This window comes from Homalodisca vitripennis, unplaced genomic scaffold (genome assembly GCF_021130785.1).
Source record: "Homalodisca vitripennis isolate AUS2020 unplaced genomic scaffold, UT_GWSS_2.1 ScUCBcl_52;HRSCAF=833, whole genome shotgun sequence".
NCBI classification, from domain to species: Eukaryota; Metazoa; Arthropoda; class Insecta; order Hemiptera; family Cicadellidae; genus Homalodisca; species Homalodisca vitripennis.
The window spans coordinates 29,973-48,346 of NW_025776188.1; the positions used below are offsets into that span (position 1 = coordinate 29,973).

The 18,374-nt window shown below is 35.0% G+C and overlaps 2 protein-coding genes across 2 annotated transcripts; one reads left to right on the forward strand and one right to left on the reverse strand.

The window, feature by feature from the left end:
* Positions 1–6,710: 6,710 nt before the first annotated feature.
* On the reverse strand, positions 6,711–11,624 carry LOC124370237. The gene is made up of 2 exons (XM_046828525.1): positions 10,525–11,624; positions 6,711–7,054 (listed from the first exon to the last, which is right to left on the reverse strand). The coding sequence occupies exons 1-2, from the start codon at positions 10,637–10,639 to the stop codon at positions 6,711–6,713; spliced, it is 459 nt and encodes a 152-aa protein (XP_046684481.1). The 5' UTR covers positions 10,640–11,624.
* An 11-nt stretch (positions 11,625–11,635) lies between these two features.
* LOC124370239 (piggyBac transposable element-derived protein 1-like) lies at positions 11,636–14,273 on the forward strand. The gene is made up of 2 exons (XM_046828527.1): positions 11,636–12,307; positions 12,619–14,273. The coding sequence occupies exons 1-2, from the start codon at positions 12,163–12,165 to the stop codon at positions 14,271–14,273; spliced, it is 1,800 nt and encodes a 599-aa protein (XP_046684483.1). The 5' UTR covers positions 11,636–12,162.
* The last annotated feature ends 4,101 nt before the right edge of the window (positions 14,274–18,374 follow it).

Sequence of the window (18,374 nt, forward strand, 5' to 3'; positions counted from 1 at the left end):
CCTTAATAGGAACTACTAAATATAGAAAAATTAATGAACAATTGAACCGTTTATTTCAGAAACCCGTCAACAGACATTTTTAACAAAAGCCATTTTATTACAGATTCTCATTTTCCATTCTGTAAAACACACATTTTTAGTGCAGAAACACGTCAAGCGATATGCCCCCTTACTGTGTTTGATTTCAAAATTAATATTGCGTTTAGTGCAGAAACCCGTCAAGCGTGGTCACTTGACAGGTTTCTGCAGTAAATTTCATTTTCATGGTGTGGCAGCACTGGGGACACGTCACTCCTCTCACCCTCTGTTATTGTTTACTTCTACATAAACAGTGGCATTCAGTCTTCAGTGGTTGTTCAACTTGATGTTTTGTTAGAGTTAATGTTTTGTTTTTATTAGTTTTTAAAAGATTTTGTGAGTTTTATTTCGTACTGTGTTTTGTAGGCTATTAATAGGTCTTATTAAATAGTGGGACTTTAAAAATGCAAAGTGAAAGTTCTGATGATGAACCTGTGGTTAAAAGGAAACGTGGTGTTGTCAATGAAGACAAGTATAATAACGTTAATGTTATACGGAAAGCAAGAACAAAAGGCGATTGTTACACAAATTACAAAGGTAACGTTTGTACCAGACAAATCTATTCCTGTAGAACTTATTTGCAAATGCCCACGAAAGTGTATTTCTTTTATTGATGCTGAAATAAAAAGTCAGGTTTTGGGAATGTTTTTATTCTCTGAGTACTAAAAATGAACAAGACGTGTACTTACAAACACTAATAGAAGCTAAGGAAGTAAAGCGTAGAGTAAAAAAACAAAACTAATCCAAATTGTTCCAATGCTGATTTAGAAGGAAACTCCAGACTCACACACTAAAAATAAATCTTTTGTATATAATATCAAAATCAATGGTATTATAACACCAGTTTGTAAAAAATATTTTTTTACAAATACACGGAGTTTCTTCGTGATCGAGTAGCAAGGCTAACTAACCTGTTAGTTAAAAATGAAATACCAATCGATTTGAGAGGCAAAAATCGTAGTGGAAACGCAATCGATGGCAAATTGTGTGTTGCTATCCATGAAACACATTTCTCTATTTGAGGTCAGGGAAACTCACTATGGAACCAAGAAAAAGCAATATTTGGATTGCAACGTTAAATGTGTCTAAAATGTATGAAATGTTTCAGACCACTCATCCAGATCTTAAGGATTCAGTTAAATATAGTTTTTATTACAAATATTTTAAAGAAAAACTTTAACTTGTCATTTGGGCGGCCACAGGTCGATGTCTGTAGCCAGTGTGAAAACTACAAAGCAAAACTTCGAGATCAAGAGCTGAGCGACAATGTCAAGCGCAGCGTGATTGCAGAACAAATTGTTCATAAGCGCAGGGCAAAAAAGTTTTTTCTTAAAAAACAACAGGAAATGTCGCAAAAATAAGGACGATGATACAGTTGTCATTTGCATAGATTACATGCAGAACCTTCCTCTCCCTCATTTACCAGTTCAAGAGGTTTTCTATATGCGACAGCTGTGGGTTAATGTTTTCTGCGTTCACGACATGAAAACAAATAGAGCAAAAATGTATATGTACCATGAGGGGGAGGCAAATAAGTCGCCTGATGAGGTGTGTTCAATGTTACTACACTACCTTCAAAATGGAAGTATTTCCACTTGGATAAGAAAAATATTGTCCTTTTTTAGCGATGGCCCCTCAGGTCAAAATAAAAACCACTGTGTGGTGCGGTTTTTAATGAACCTGTGTGATCAGGGACTGGTTGAGACGATTTCACACTATTTTCCTGTGAGAGGCCACTCATTTTTAGCCTGTGATCGGGACTTTGGTAACATAAAAACGGGTTTGTGCGTAGAGCTGACGAGTATACACGCCCGACCAATATGCTGAGATGATCCTTAAAGCAAGCAAAACTGGCCGTTTTTGATGTTATCCAAGTAAGAAGTGACATGATCTTTTCTTTTAGCAGTTGGTGGCCAAAAACATTACAAAAAAGACTGTTAGCTCTCTGACGAAACAAGTGGAAGAGGTGTTTCCAAGAAATGAAAAAATACCTTTTAAGGTGTCTACATACAAAGAATTCAACTACAACAAGGCGGAACGAGGAAAAGGTTGTGGTCAAGGAGTTCATTGATGGCTTTACCTCCTCAACATTTACCTTCAAGAAGTACAACACTGTTCCCGAACTCCCAACGGAGCAAGCATATCCATTTGGAAAGGTACCCATTAAACATAAAAAAAATCAATGACATTGTTAAACTGAGAAAGTACACATCTGGGGTACGAAGCCTTTTACAACAGTATCGTACAGTGGCCTACATCAGAAGCTGAATGCAACGTAGATAGAGAGTATGACGATTAGATTAAATACATGTACTTTACACTAAGTAAATAAATGTAGTTGATTGATGTGATTTTATCTTCTTTCTATTACCATTCTGACCTAAAAACCCCTTTTTAAAATAAAAAACAAAACTTTATTGCAGAAAACCCGTCTCAAGTGAAAAAAAATTTTATAATTTTTTTAAAAATGTTATTACAAAATTTAAAACTTTACTAAAAAAACTGTATTTTTGTTTTAGAAAGGTATGAAGTATTATTTAAAAAATGTGAAGCATATATCTATGATATTAGGCGAGATAAAAAGTTTTTCTTCGTTTACCGAAAATCCTAAAAAAACTGCACTTGACGGGTTTCTGAAATAAACGGTTCAATTGTCATTACATAATTAGTGTTAAATAATAAATAATATAATAATGGGTCTGTCAGACCCGGCGCCCCTACTCACGTTACAAACTAGGGCGCCCCGACTCAGTTTATGATGCCATTTGATTTTGTATGGTCTATATTTTGACATGCTGTAAGCTCCAGGGGAAGAAACAACTCAGTCCAGTTGGTACTGGCTAAAAACCAACAAAGTCCATCAACAGCAGATTGTTTTGTATGGTTTTGTTTAGCTTCAGTTATGTTTTGTTATTGATATGGCTACTGCTGTTTTGAGATTAAGTTAATTACTTTAATTCTGAGCATTAACAATAAGTTTCAATTAAATATTGTGTGACTTTTGAAATGATTGACGGCGATCTGCAAAGTGATATGGACGATGAGGGGGTTACTTGTGATGAAGTCAAGTGAACTAGAAAACGCAAGAAAACCGGTCGGCTTACAGACGTCATGAAGAAAATGAGAGCATCAACTCATGAGACAGGCGATGATTGCTTTTGCAATAAGGTATGAGTGTTTTAGAAACATATCTATTGAGGAAAGAGAAATCTTTTTTCAATTTGATTTCAATGAACTAGGCTTATTCGTGACGACCAAAATAGTTACTTATCGGGCCTAGTTTACAAACTAAGTTTACATCAACTTGCCCGAAGAAGGCCTAGAGGACTACATGCCAAACAAAACGATGGTTCATTTACCTACAAAGTAAGGGTCGTGCGAGAAACAAAACGATGGTTCATTTACCTACAAAGTAAGGGTCGTGCGAGAGGGGACAGCGGTTGAGGTTCCAGTCTGTTTCAAGGGATTTCAGTCAATATTTGGGGTCAAGCCTTTCAGGTTGCATACTATTAAGAAATCATTAATGGGAACTGGTAAAGCACCTAAAGACAAAAGAGGGAAGCATTTAAATCGGCCACATAGGCTGTCTGAGGATAAACGAGCCTTAGTCATGGGGTTTCGTGGCTTTTTAAAAGGTCGCCAGGCTCACTATAGTCTTAAAGACTCCAAGAAAAGTATATTTGCCTGAAGAGTTGAATGTACAGGCACTACTAGGCATGTTTCTGAGTCAACATCCTGGGATTGAACTATCTTATGAGGTTTTCGTAAAATTTTCGTGTCCGAATTCAATATCGGATTTGGCTATCCACGTACAGATACGTGTTGCTGGTATGACGAGCAAAAAGGAAAGTTAAATGAAATTGAAAGAAAAATAAATGCGACTGTAAGTGACAATGATAAAAACACATTGCAAAATGACAGGCAAAAGTTGTTAAGTGAGAAAGAGATTCATCTGAAAAAAGCTGATTGATTCTACAAGTTAAAACAAACGAACAATAGCCTATTATAATTAAATTAAACATAAAATAAATTTTATTCTATGTTGCAGAATTACAGTTGACTGTGATCGCCTAAATGCGCACAAAATACCTCATATGAAGAAATATCAACTATGGATAGTGTCAAATTGTTTGATGAATTTGTTTAGTCTTACAACTCAATTTCATATGATTAAACAAGGTTTTAATGAATATAAATTTTTTAATGTGTGTAAATTTCCTGGGGAAAAACCAACTTCGTCCGTATATACGTTCTTAAAAAGATTAAAAAAACTTATCGCATATATTGATTTAGATTATAAAACTATCGTATCATATACAAGAGATACTAATAAACATAAATACACATATATTATTTGTTAAAAAGAGATATTGTATTCATGGGGCCGTTTTTAATTGTGTTTTTGCTCTCCTGAAAAATTTAGGTTTTGTGACTCAGTTGGGTTTTAACCTGAGCCTTCATATCTGTACCTCAGAACCAGACTAGCGCAACTCACATGTCACTAATTTTACAGGAGAGCACAAAACTTGTAAGAACATATGTTTCTTTACTGTAACAATTCTATGGCTTGGACTTTTTATGAATTATTATGTTTTTTATGTTTTTAGAGGTGAATTATTCATGACTTTGGTTTAATAATTTTTTTGAAATTTTTTAATAGCTTGGTAAGGGACTTACGCTGTTATGGTTCAAAATAAAAAACACATATATTTAAGATACGCTTTTATTTTTATATACATCTAAATTAATAATACTTATTTATTAATGTGTTTATAAGTAAGGTTAAGTCAAAAATTAAAACATGAAATTCATTGGTAGATGATAAATATTTTTTTTAAATAACTCAACTGACGTTGAATCTTCATCTGGAAAGTCTCCCGCATCCTCTCCATGGGGCAGGAGTTGAAAGTAAGCTTTATACTTATTAGGTACCCATTGTAAAATTGTCATGAGATCTCTGTATTTCTGTGAGCTGATTGGCTTTTTGCTCTGTCTTAGCTGAGGGATGGTTGTAGGCATTGTAACTTCTTGATTTCTCAGAGATCGTCTGGTTAGGTCAACTTCTTTGAACGTGTCATTTTTAAAATTAGTTTTGTAAAAAAGAACACCCACTTTGTCAGATCTAAGTTGCAACCACACAGTTGCAGATATCAAAAAGGGTTCACCATCAGTGTTTTTCTTTCTTGCTACGAAAGCAGATTTTCTGCCTTTCACAATGGCCATGAAATCTAGAAAATCTTCTAAATTCATTCTCTTAACTTCAAAGGGGTCTTTCTTCTTACAGGAAGCAATAAAATTTGCCCAATCATTACATGTATATATTGTGTTGCCAGAAATATGTTTCTTGGCTCTTTCAATTATACTGTGTTGGCCATCTACTTCCATATGTGTGTGACCTGGAAGCAAAAATTTGTGATTTATCTCTCTCAAGTTTGGACTAGTTTTCAATAACCATATATACATTAAAATCATGTTCATGTTACGGTTTTGTCCGCTACAGTTGTCTGTCCAGACGGTTAATTTCTCAATTCCGCTTTCAATAATATCTCTACTTGCCCAAGCATAAAAACAAGAGGCCATTTCACTTCCACCTCTACCCCCTGTTACTTCATCCCATAGCATGCACCAGGTCTTATTGTTTGCAGGATCATGAATCGTGTAATTTAGTGTCCAAAGTTTCCTTAGGTAAAAGCTTTGTGAATTTGTAAGATTAGGTGTAGGGAGACATTTTTGAAGGTCAGCCATTACTACTTTGCTTTTGTGATCTTCTTTTCCATGAAGTTTGTCTTCCCTTTTCAAACGATATCTGGACGCAGCCTCATCTAAATGCTCTTGGTGTCTCCTGCTAATCTCTTCCAATTCTTCTGAATTTTGTTTATTCTTCAATCTACATTCAAATTCATCACACACATCGCATGTGTCATTGTCTGGTAACTTGAATGCCATGTTAAAGTCCTCATTAAACACTTTGCTAAACAACCACTTCTTTGCAGGATTAACTTGTTTTTCTCTACACTCTTCAACATACAGTCCATACATTTTGTTAATGTTGAGGTGATTGCCCAAATATTTCCTGCTTGTACGTTCTCTGCTGTAATGGCTTTGATACGCTGGATATTTTGAAATATGAGATTTAATTCCATCTATTATTTCATTCTTAATTTTTGTTCCAGGTACATGTTTACCTCTTTGGTCAGGCTCAACCATTCCTGTCTTGCTTGTTTTCTGTTGTGATATTCGCATAAACATCTCAGAGATAGCCAGAGTGTTTAGGAAAAATGTTTTGCAGACTATTTCTTCACAACTATTTATTTGAAAACTAAATTTATTACTTTGAGCCCGGTTTCCCTTTGAGCCATCTTTCTTCCTGGACCTAGCGACAGGCTTGCTGCTTATACAGGAAACAACAAACTGACGTTTAGAATCCCAGTCTCTGTCTTCTCTCCAAAAATCTGAAAATATACCTTCTCTCTGATCTTTGGTAAAGCGCTGATAGCACTTGAGACGGCAAGTAGATTTGCAAGGAGATTTCAGAGATCTTGCTTTAATCTCTGCTCCCTTAGCACTAAGATAGTTTTTTCCACTAACTCTTAGCTGTTTCCTCACACATTTTTTCCATTTGTTTTCATTCCTCACCCTCTTCTTTCCTTTTTTACATTAGGATTGGTTTTGTTTGCTTCTTCCTCCGTGTCCGAATCAGTGTAAGGAACCAGTAGAATTTTGTCTTGAGCTATCTTTTGGCTCCTCCTCACATAAGAAGTACTGTCACTTGAAACCTTTGAAGCAACTCTAGGAATACTCACTATAGACTCATCAGTAGATAGTTCTGACTCTGAGTTGAAACGAGGACAGTATGTGCTATCAATATCAGTGTCATCTACGTTAGATGACAAAACAGAAGTTCCTGGTGATGGGATATCTGCATTACCAGAGACAGCCAATTCTTGAAGACTATCCTCTTCTTCAGCAACTAGGCCTGAAAAATATGAAATTGTGAATTATCGGTTATAAATGTGGTATTATAAATTTAAAACTTGATTAACACAACCGCTGAAGATCATAATTAAAGTATATATAATTAGAAGTGTTTAACCCTTCGACGCGTTTTGCCGTACCTAGTACGTGCGCACTGAGCGTTTGAGAACGCGTTTTGCCGTGCCTGGTACGCGAAGCGATGTATCGACGATTTTCGGTTTTATTTGATGGTCACTCGAATATTGGCCTATCGAAAGTGATATTGATTTAAAGCTTATGAGTTTAGCTATCGATATCAATAGTCATATGTTACTCAAAAAACAACTGACATCGTAAAAAGAGTCTAGAATATGACGCAATGAATCAGCTGTTCTCGCTACTGACGACGAACCAGTCCAGCCGGTTCTTTGTTTATGCGAAGTAGGGAGCTAATGTTTACATGTTGTTTTGTTATATTGTCAGTGTTTAAAAGTGTATTAATAATATTAATATCGTTTTAGTGGTTGTGCTGTGTAAATATTATGGTCTGTAAATCAAGTTCTCTCCAGTAATTTTTTCGTTTTTTGTGATAGTTGCAAGTAAGCCTAACCTAAAATGGCAACTTTGAATGTTTGTTATTATACTAACATTATGGTAGGCCTAGTTCTCATTTATTTTACCAAATACAATTTTATTTAGTGTTGAAATAATACATATTCCTCATACAATGGCAGGACCCAGTAGAGTTAGTACAAACAGTGAAATCGATAGGCTACTTGACAGTGACAGTGATGATGATTCAGTTATGACTGAGCTAGATTTTGCACAAATGGAATTTGATCAAACCAATTCTGATAATGAGTTCCAGGATATTGTAGGGTTAGATAATGAAGAAGTTGAGGATTTTGCAAATTTGGGGGGAGGAGATGGAAATGCCAGTAGACCTAGGCCTAGACAAATGGCGAATTCAGACATGATTTGGGAAACTATGAACACTTATAATGGTATGAGAGAAAGTTTTTTATGTGACAGTGGCCCTAAAATGGAAACAAACAGCATTCTAGACACTTTTTTATTCTTTTTTGACCAAACACTAATAGACCTAATTGTGAATGAAACAAACAAGTATGCTGAACAAGAAATGGCTAAGAAAGGAATGATTTTTTCTCGGTTTTCTCGACTATGGAAGTGGAGTCCATGCTCAAGGGATGAAATATATGTACTCTTAGCTATGTACATGATAATGAGTGTTGTAGTAAAACCTACAATAAGATCCTATTTCTCTAAAAATCCATTTTTAGAATCAAGGTTTTTCTCAACCATAATGTCATGTGACAGATTTGAACTCCTTTCCAAATTTCTGCATTTTAGCGATAACTCAGTTGATCATAGGCAAGAACAAAAAAAACTCAGAAAAATCTTTCCTGTAATCTCACACTTGACAAACAAATTTCAAGAAGCTTACCAGCCTTCACAAAATATTTCAATTGATGAATCGTTGTTGTTATGGAAGGGCAGACTGTCATTTAGACAGTACATTCCGCTGAAGGCTGCAAAGTTTGGGGTGAAAACCTATGAGCTCTGCGAGTCATCAACTGGCTATACATGGAATTTTATTGTATATACAGGCAGTGATACAGTGTTGGATTGTTCCCTCGTTACTCCAGAGATGAAAAAAACAGAAGCTATCGTTTTATGCTTAGTTGAAAAGCTTCTCTACCAAGGTTATACACTTTGGATGGACAATTTTTATAATGATCCTGAACTTGCTAAATTTCTGAAAAGTAAAAAAACTGATTGTGTAGGAACTTTGAGATTAGGAAGGAAATCTGTCTCCAAAGACTTCAAAAACAAAACGTTATCAAAAGGAGAAATACTAGTGGTTCACAGTGGGGATGTTTCCATCTTCAAATGGCGCGATAAGCGCATAGTTAGCCTTATATCAACATACCACAATATTGAAATGAAAACTTGTAGAAGTAGGTCAAATGTTGAAATGCTGAAACCTACAGTAGTTACAGATTACAACAGCAATATGGGTGGTGTTGATGTAAGGGATCAAATGTTGGAAAATTACCTTATGGAAAGAAAGCGTAACATAAAATGGTATGTCAAAGTTTTCAAACGACTGCTAAATGTAACCATATTGAACTGCTATATTATATGGAAGGCAAAAAATCCAAAAATAGACCATCTTACATTTAGGCTAGGCCTTATAAAAGAGATTATTGAACAATTCCAAGGAGGTTTAGAAAGACCCAGCTATGGTAGACCATCAATTGAGCCATCACCTGCTCGACTAGTAGAACGGCACTTTATTGACCGAATACCACCTTCTGGTAAGAAGGCAAAACCACAAAAACGATGTGTAGTTTGTTCCAAACATGGCCAAAGAAGGGAAACAGTTTTCTGGTGCCCAGATTGCGAAGCAGGTCTCTGTGTGGGGGAATGTTTCAAGGCATACCACACGAAAATCAACTTTTGAGGTAAAAATACTATTTTTCTTGTTGTAAATACATATAAATGTCATAAAACTGTATTGTTTTATCATTTTCAGGTTATGTTTGTCTAAAAATAAAAATATAATGATCTATGTGTGTTTTTATTTACATGCACAGCTTAAAACATATCGGAGTAGCAAAATTTAAGAAAACTGCAGAAAAACTCACGCAGTAAGGGGGTATAGGTGCACACAAAAAAAAACGCGTCGAAGGGTTAAGCATCACATTTTTAGGTCCAGTATGAACTAATGTATGAAAGCCTTGGTAGAATCATTTGTAAATTAGTATGACAAAACATTTGTTTTATTGAAATTTTATTCACATTTTGTACAACATAAAAATTTGTCTCTACAAAAAGAAGGCCGAATGTCAAACTTGAGATTAAAATTGCAATATCAAGCATGGTAAACTACATATTTTTAGCAGTTTGCAATCATCAAAGCAGCTTTAAAAATATGAATTAGTTGTATATGGCACCAAAAATTAAGATAAATATATACGTATGAATGTACTTGTAACACACTTAATCTGTAAGAACGAAAAACACTCACTTCATGGGTAAGCTTAAGTATACAAATAGCTATTATTTGTGTAGTATGACAAAAAACAAGTCTACTATAATTTACAAAACTTTCCCATCATGGTGAATGGTTTTATAGGGCTGCAATATAATAAATGACCATCAGTCGATTAACAGTATATCGACTATTCATATAATCGTAGTATCGATATTCGTGATTATCTACCACAACCAAAATATCCTACCGGTAATTACATCATAGTTATTTCAATTCACAGTCTAATTCAGCTGTAATATCTAAAATAATAACAGATGACAATGTTATTAATTTTAAATATTTATAATTCGAATGTTTATGTACTCAATAGTTTCGATATTGACTATCGATATACTGGTATTCGACGGGTGGTCGCTTATTATACTGCAGTCTTTTATAGTAGTGAGTTTAAAACATTCTTGATGAACACTTACCTTGCGATGAAAAGGAGATATCATATGACTGAAAATCCTGGTTGGTAATACCATCATTCCAAACAATATTTTCATCAGTAGCGAATTCTTTATTACTTTCTGATTCGACTTCCATTATATATTCATTTTCATTGTTGAGAAGAACAAACGGATCAACTGCCTGCAAAATATAAATTTATTGTATTTTTACGACCTTCAGTGAAAATAGGCTAATAGTATAATTATTGTTGTGGTATGCTTATAATTTAATTTTGTACGGATAGGCTCAGCCACTTGAAAGTAACTCACACCAGTATTGTAAACAGATTTATCAATCTATACCAATTTGATTACCAATAAGTGTTTTAACCCTATAAGTGGTAGGGATGAAGTTGCTGGAGAGTTTTTAACAAGTTTTGGGACCCAGAGGTTTAACAAAAGAATAATACCAGTTGTTAGAAAAAAATGAGGGCTAAGAGTTATAACAGTAAAAAAATTGGTTTGCAACACAAGTAATTGTATAAGTATAATTTAACCAGGCTTACCTGTAATGATGTCAATGAGGGTGCAGGATTTGTGTCTTTCGAAGACAAGCTTAAGACGTTTGTTTCATTGTTTTCTTTAGTAGTTTGTTCTGGTAATAATAGTAATTGCTGAGAATTATTTACATTGTCCTCCAAAGCTAATTGTAAAATAAGTTTCGCTCTGCTGCTCATGTTGATGAAACTATAAGTTTAGGTTAGGGCATCAATTCATGTAAATTTCACATTCGACCAATCAGCTGAGACATGCACAACTACTCTAGAAAATAAAACAGCTGTTTGTATCAACCATTCTAGCAACAATAAAGTTGAGCCAGAGTAGCGTAACTCCCCAGCTGGAGTTACGCTCTGTACTTTTTAAATTTTTGTGAGGACCATAACATATTAAGTGACCTTACGCTGTTCTGGTTCTTACATCCCTTTGGAATTAAGCTATTTCAAACACTCCTATTTCCTGCTAGGTTTTTTTTTAAGGAGTTACATTGTTATGGCTTTATAAAGCAGAAAAAAATATATACAGAATGCTCAAAACCAGAATATCGAAAAATTTGGAGTTACGCTAGTGTGGTTCTGACGTACAGATATGGTCCTTTCTTACATTTAACCTCTTAAAAAATTAATCTTAACCTCTTAACGCCCACTGTGCCAAATTTGTCACATACCCATTTTATGCATGTAGTATAGTGTCAGAATGAAAATTACAACCTTAAATGCCCATTGTGACACATATGGAACTATTTTCAATAATTTACTGTACTGTGCTGTTGCCTGGTGGCAGTTATGTGAACTACAGCCAGTGAGCAGATCTACCATACACAGTAAACACCAATTCTTCATAACCTCTAAGTCTTCATACCTGTATTTAGCAGAAAAAAAGTAAGTACCCTTTTTATAAAATATGGTCTAGTTTACATAGTTAACTGAAAGTGTGTTACAGTAGTTTTAGTTCATAAAATATGTCTAGTTTATGTTTTATGATGCTTTTTAGGTTTGTGCCAAATTTGTCACATTGGGCACAACTGTAAAACTGCAGTTTTTCAGTTCGTCCCAAAAATGGCACATTGGGCATTAAAGTCAACCTACAAGCTTTTTGTACAACAATGTTTATTTTTGTCAGATGTCACATTGTCGACTAAGAAGACATAACAACACAACTTCGCTTTTACCCCCCGATGACAGTGAAGACAGTTTGGTGGATGACTCAGATGAGGATCCAGATTACACCCCTGGCCGTGACAAAAAGAACAAGTTAGCCTTATTTTGTAAGTTTATTTATACCATTAATTCCATAATTAACTTAGTTAGGCTCATACTTACTAATCTAAATTTATATTCAATACTAATAGGCTATGTTCTGTTTATTATATGTCTTTTCTTGTTATGACAGCACCATTTTTAATGCACACGGTTAGGATAATTCAGATTATGTTACACTAGGCTGTATAGAAAATTGTTTCAGCGGTGCTGTTATATACTAGTAAAGACCTCAATATGTTATTTATTTTAGTGTGAAATACATACTTTTTTGTGGTTTGAAAAAAAGCAAGGCAACAGCGAGTTTGTTTTGTTTCAGTGAACAATGCAGCGAGCTCCAGTGATGTCACAGATGAAGACGAAGAGAACATCCCTTCAACGTCTACAGCCACAAAAAAGAAGATTCCAAAAAAACCAGCACCTGCTTGGAATGAAGTGAATCCAGATAACAGTGAGAAACCTTCTCCGCCAATGCTAGAATTAAGTAACGAACATGTACTTCAGTCTCCAGTTGACTACTTCAAAGATTTTTTTGACAATGACCTTTTAACTTTGATTGCTACTCAGTCAAACTTGTATAGTGTCCAAAAAAATCCGAATAAACCCTTGAATACCTCAGAGAAGGAAGTAGAGCAGTTTATAGGCATTTGCATCTACATGAGCATTTATGGTCTACCTAGGAGTAGGATGTATTGGAATGGAAATACACGAGTAGAAAAGGTTGCACATGTTATGTCACGTAACAGATGGGAGGAACTGAAGGCCAACTTGCACTTCAATAACAATGATCACATGCCATTACAGAATGATCCAAACAAAGATAGGCTATTTAAAATCCGCCCACTAGTTGATGCTCTTCAAAACAAATTCAAAAACATTCCTATTGAGGAACAAATGCTCTGTGTTGATGAACAGATTGTGCCCTTCAAAGGCACATCTTTACTAAAACAGTACAACCCGATGAAACCCCACAAGTGGGGATACAAACTGTTTGTACTTTGTGACAGCAAGGGTCTGATTCACAATTTTGAGATCTACACTGGTCGCATACTACCTGCTACTTCCCTACCTGACATTGGAGCTAGTTCAAATGTTGTTTTACGACTGGTTGAACACTTGCCTCGTAATGAAAACAAATTCTTAATCTATTTTGATAACTGGTACTCATCACCAGCTCTCTTAGTGACTCTAGCAAATATTGGTTTCCAATCCCTCGGGACCATTCGACTAGGACGATTTCCAGGCTTGTTGTTTTCATCTGACCAAGAAATGAAAAAGAAAGGCCGTGGGTCTTATGAGGAAAAAGAGGCAACAATTGATGGGGTAAAAATTAGGGCTGTAAAATGGTTAGACAATCGAGGGGTGTCTCTTGCGTCAACTTTTGAGTCTGCTTGCCCTATCAACACTGTGCAACGCTTTGACTCTAAAGGTCGTGAGCAGATTGATGTCACTTGCCCTAAAATCGTTACAACATACAATAAGTTCATGGGGGGAGTGGACCTTCTAGATGGACTTATCAGCTACTACCGAATTAATCTAAGATCTCGGAAGTTTTATTTGAGGTTTTTCTTCCACTTTGTTGACGTAAGTATTGTCAATGGATGGCTTCTCTTCAGACGAGACTGTCAACATAATGGAATTGCTAAGCACGGAGTAATGGATTTGCTAGCTTTCCGGTGTGAGGTGGCCGAGTCTCTTTGTAACTTAGGAGCTGACCCAATAAAAAGAGGAAGGCCATCAACAGACAGGGTAGAGAACGAATTTTCAAAGAAAAAGAAGAAAGGTCCATGTGTCAATATCCCTATACCAGATGTTAGAAAAGATGGAGTTGGACATTGGCCATCTGTTGTCGAAGATAGGCAGAGATGCAAGCATCCCTTCTGCAAGCAGAAATCATCCATTATGTGTGAAAAGTGTAAAGTTCACCTCTGCCTAAACAAAGGAAAGAACTGTTTTGTGGATTTCCACTTGTAAGGTGCTCCTTATACTGTGTAGTAATGTGTTTTACTTATAATTCTAAATATACTGTAATTATGAAGCAATATACTATTAGTTTTTCTTATGTCCTGTTTACTTTCTCTAAAGTGCACTATTTTCTCTATTGCCCAATGTGCCAGATTTGGCACTTACCCAAAATTTGGTTAAATAGTAAATTTAAAAATCTGAAAAAAATTACAGGTCATCTAAGTACCATTTAAAGTAACTTTTAGCATAAAATAATTTTTTTTATATACTGCATCATGTAGTGGGCATTAAGAGGTTAATAATGCATATTAAGGGGATTCTGGACACACATTAGGCCAAAAATGTCAAATTAGTACATTTTTTATTTATTTTTCCTCCCTGGACATTTCTCAACAAGAAAACATTAGGTTTTAGTATTTTTGGACCTTATTTACTAAAGAAGAATTAAATTTTCATTATGTACTACACGGGCGCCAACGGCAACAGAGTTAGCTATTTATTGCCCAGAGATGAATTCCCACTGAAACATCATCTAATATTATTATCTATGCACACATTATAGTATGGTTACTAATATACATTGTTTATTTTTACATGCCTTTGAAGTTTGTATTGATTCTCATTTAGCTGCCATAGATCAGAAAGAAGAAAAACTGTGTACTATAATGTTATTGTTTTGGTTGACAGTGTTGTTCCTAGTTACTGATGGAGGGATTTTATATGGGCCCTGGCCTGGCGATGCGCAGTGGTCTACTTGTCATTTGGAGGAGTGGGGGTAACGGTTCCTCAGTCTGTATCGCGGAGCTGTGTAGTGCGGACCTCGCGCTTGCTTGTTCAACACTTTTCTTGCCTCTGTGATACTTGCACTGTGTTGCCACCGTTATTGTTTATAGGATTTCAGTGTGATATTTCTGAAATGGCGGGTGTAAACTTCATAAAAAAAGTTGGAAGTGGTAAAGTATATCATAGCCAAGCTCTAGAAATCGTAGCAATTGTTTATGAATACATGAAACGTGAGATAGAAAGTGGCGCCGCAATAAACATAAACAATGTTCTCGGCGTGTAAAAGCTGCAACTGGCGTGCCATTGACAACTATAAAAAAATAGTTTCTGAGAGGAAAAAATTAATTCAAGACAATGCAGAAGCCAGCACTCCTAAAAAGAATCGAAATCGTACAAAACCTAAAACCGATCTAGACAATTTCGATATAGGTGTTATTAGGAGGACTATAAATGAATTTCACCGAATTCATGGCGAAAGACCACAAGAAAATCTCTGCGATCTGTTCTGAAAAGTTTAATTAATTTTAAAAGTAGTTCTTTCTCTCTTCGGTGCATTTTAAAGAAAATGAATTTATGGAAGAAGACTACTAATGACAGAAAAGTATTGGTAGAAAAATTTAACATCCGTGAGAAAAGAGTAATTTTTTTGAAAACAATTACTCAGTACAGATCTGAGAACAGAACCATTATTTATATGGATGAAACATATCCATACGACTCATGCAACCCCTAAAACCTGGACTGACGACAGCAATGAGGGATGTAAAGTACCAGTTAGCAAAGGAAAAAGATTAATTATAGTACACGCTGGAAACGAGAAAGGTTTTATAAAAAAACGTTTGAATCAGACAAAAACCCGGCAATTACCATAACGATATGAACTTTGCAAATTACGAGAAATAGTTGAAAAGTAAATTAATTTCCAATCTCCCTGAACATTCTATTATTGTGATTGCCAATGCCCCATACCACAATGTCGAAATTAACCGAGCGCCAACATCTCAATCATATCAGACAGAAATATAAATGTCCAAACAAGTAGCCTAAAACCGGAGCTGTACAGTTTGATTAATTTACACAATCCTAAATTTAAAATGTATAAAATTTATGAAACTTTGGCTGAACACGGTCATTCAATGCCTCCCTACCATCCCGAACTTAATCCTATAGAAATGATATGGAGTGTCATGAAACAGAGGGTGGCTAAACGTTATGTGTATTTTTCAATGGAAATAATAAAGCAGCTTGTGGAAACGACATTTGAGGAAATAACCACTGGAGAATGGTGATCTCGTGTAAACCACGTCAAAAAAGTGGAGGAAGACTACATTAGGATAGAGCTTCAAATTGACGAAATGACAGAACTCATTAATTTGCAAGATGATAGTGACAGTGACAGTGATAATGATAACGGTGACTTTAATCTAAGTGGGATCGAAGCTCAACCACAGTAACCAGTTTACAGCATTCAGTAAGTAAACAAAATTATTGTTCTCATACATTGACGTTTAAATTCAGATAGAAATATTTTAATTGTTACTATTGGAAGTATGTTAACTATACAGCCAATGTTAAATTTGTCTAACGTGTGTTTAAATAATCGTACACAGCACGCAGATCCAGCTCACTGACAAGTGACAGTGGCAATAGAGATGTGTCGGGACTGAATAATTGTAACGGTTACTCTCTTGTCCCCCGGTTACTCTGGCAGTTACAGTTACTGGAGTACCAGTAACAGAAACATGTACCTTGTACCTCTTTAGCTCTTGGCCGTTACAGTTACTTATTCCGTTACGGTTACTCGAGTACTTTTGTACCAGTAACAAACTTTTGATTGTACATAATTATTATGTAGGTATAATAATAGTCAAATAAGCACTAATATTAACCACTATTATTTAGTAACTAATTTGCTTTTTTAATAATTTACTTTATTGAAAATAATATGAAGTCTATAATTATATTACATTAATTTAAAACAAATTTTACAAACAATCATGTGCAATTTACTATAGCAATCATAGTTCATTATACTTAATATTATTATTACTTTTATTATTTTTAATTGTTTATTTTTAGTTGCATTTATTATGTGCAGTTTTTATTTATTATTTACATAAATATTAAATACATGTGTTTTTTCGTTTATTAAAAAATGAATGATAGATCAATAATATGTTATTGTAATTTCGTATATTTTTGTTTTCAATGGGTTATCAAAATAAACAGACAACCGGGGACTCTACAATAAAGTACTGAAATAAATCATTAGCCTACACTCTGTGGATCTTTTAAACACTAAAATTGTTAGTCGCTATTGGGGAGCTGAACACCAAAATATTAAAAATATATGAAAAATTATTTTATATTTTTTTCTTATTCTATGGTTTATTGCGAACAATAAAATGTATAACACTTGAGACAAATAATTTTGTAAGCATGATTAATAATTCTTTTAAATGATCGTGACACTCTGGACGTCGTTCGAAAACGAGTCTTCATATAGTACCAGCATTACTCCTGTGACTTGTGCATTTAGTTCTGTTGTGTTGGCAACATTATTATTATTATTATATTCTATTTGGTGTCTAGCAGACGGCTGACATGTGTGTTGTTGTTATTGTTTATGTTTTTTAAAAGAAGATATGACGAAAGCAAAGTCAGTTTTTAAGAAAAGAACCTTTCGAGGTAACAAACATATAAAGGTTATAGTTCAACAGAGTTCTACCCTTAGTGAAACCAGTGTTAGTCCTGCTTCCAACCAAAATGTTGTCAGACCTAGGCCTACTCCTACTAGTGCTAGTAGAAAGAAACTAGGCCTAAGCCTTGTTAGTGAGTGTGATCACTTTGGTGAATTTGAAGCTAGGTCTAGAAATTTCATTGTAAATTTTGTTGCCTTGGAAAAATTTAGGATGTAAGAAATGTGGTGGTGTTGTAAATATTGAGGAAGTTGAGGGCGAACGGAACGGCTTGGCAAGTAAATTTTGCATTATGTGTACTTCTTGTCATCATGACTTTAGTGTGTGGACTTCAGACAAATGTACTGGTAGGCCTAACATGTTTGAAACTAACATTAGATTGTTTTATGGCCTACGCTGTATTGGTCGAGGACTTGATTCTGGGAAGGTGTTATGTGCTTTACTCAATCTTCCTCCTCCAAGTACTGCAGGCGGTAAGTACACAGATTTACTCCATGAATCGATTGAAACTGTTGTCAAGGGTTCAATGGCAGCAGCTGCTGAGGAAGCTGTGGAATTGAATTTAAATGAGCCCAACACAGATCTCTCCATTGCATTTGACGGAAGCTGGCAGAAGCGTGGGTTTAGA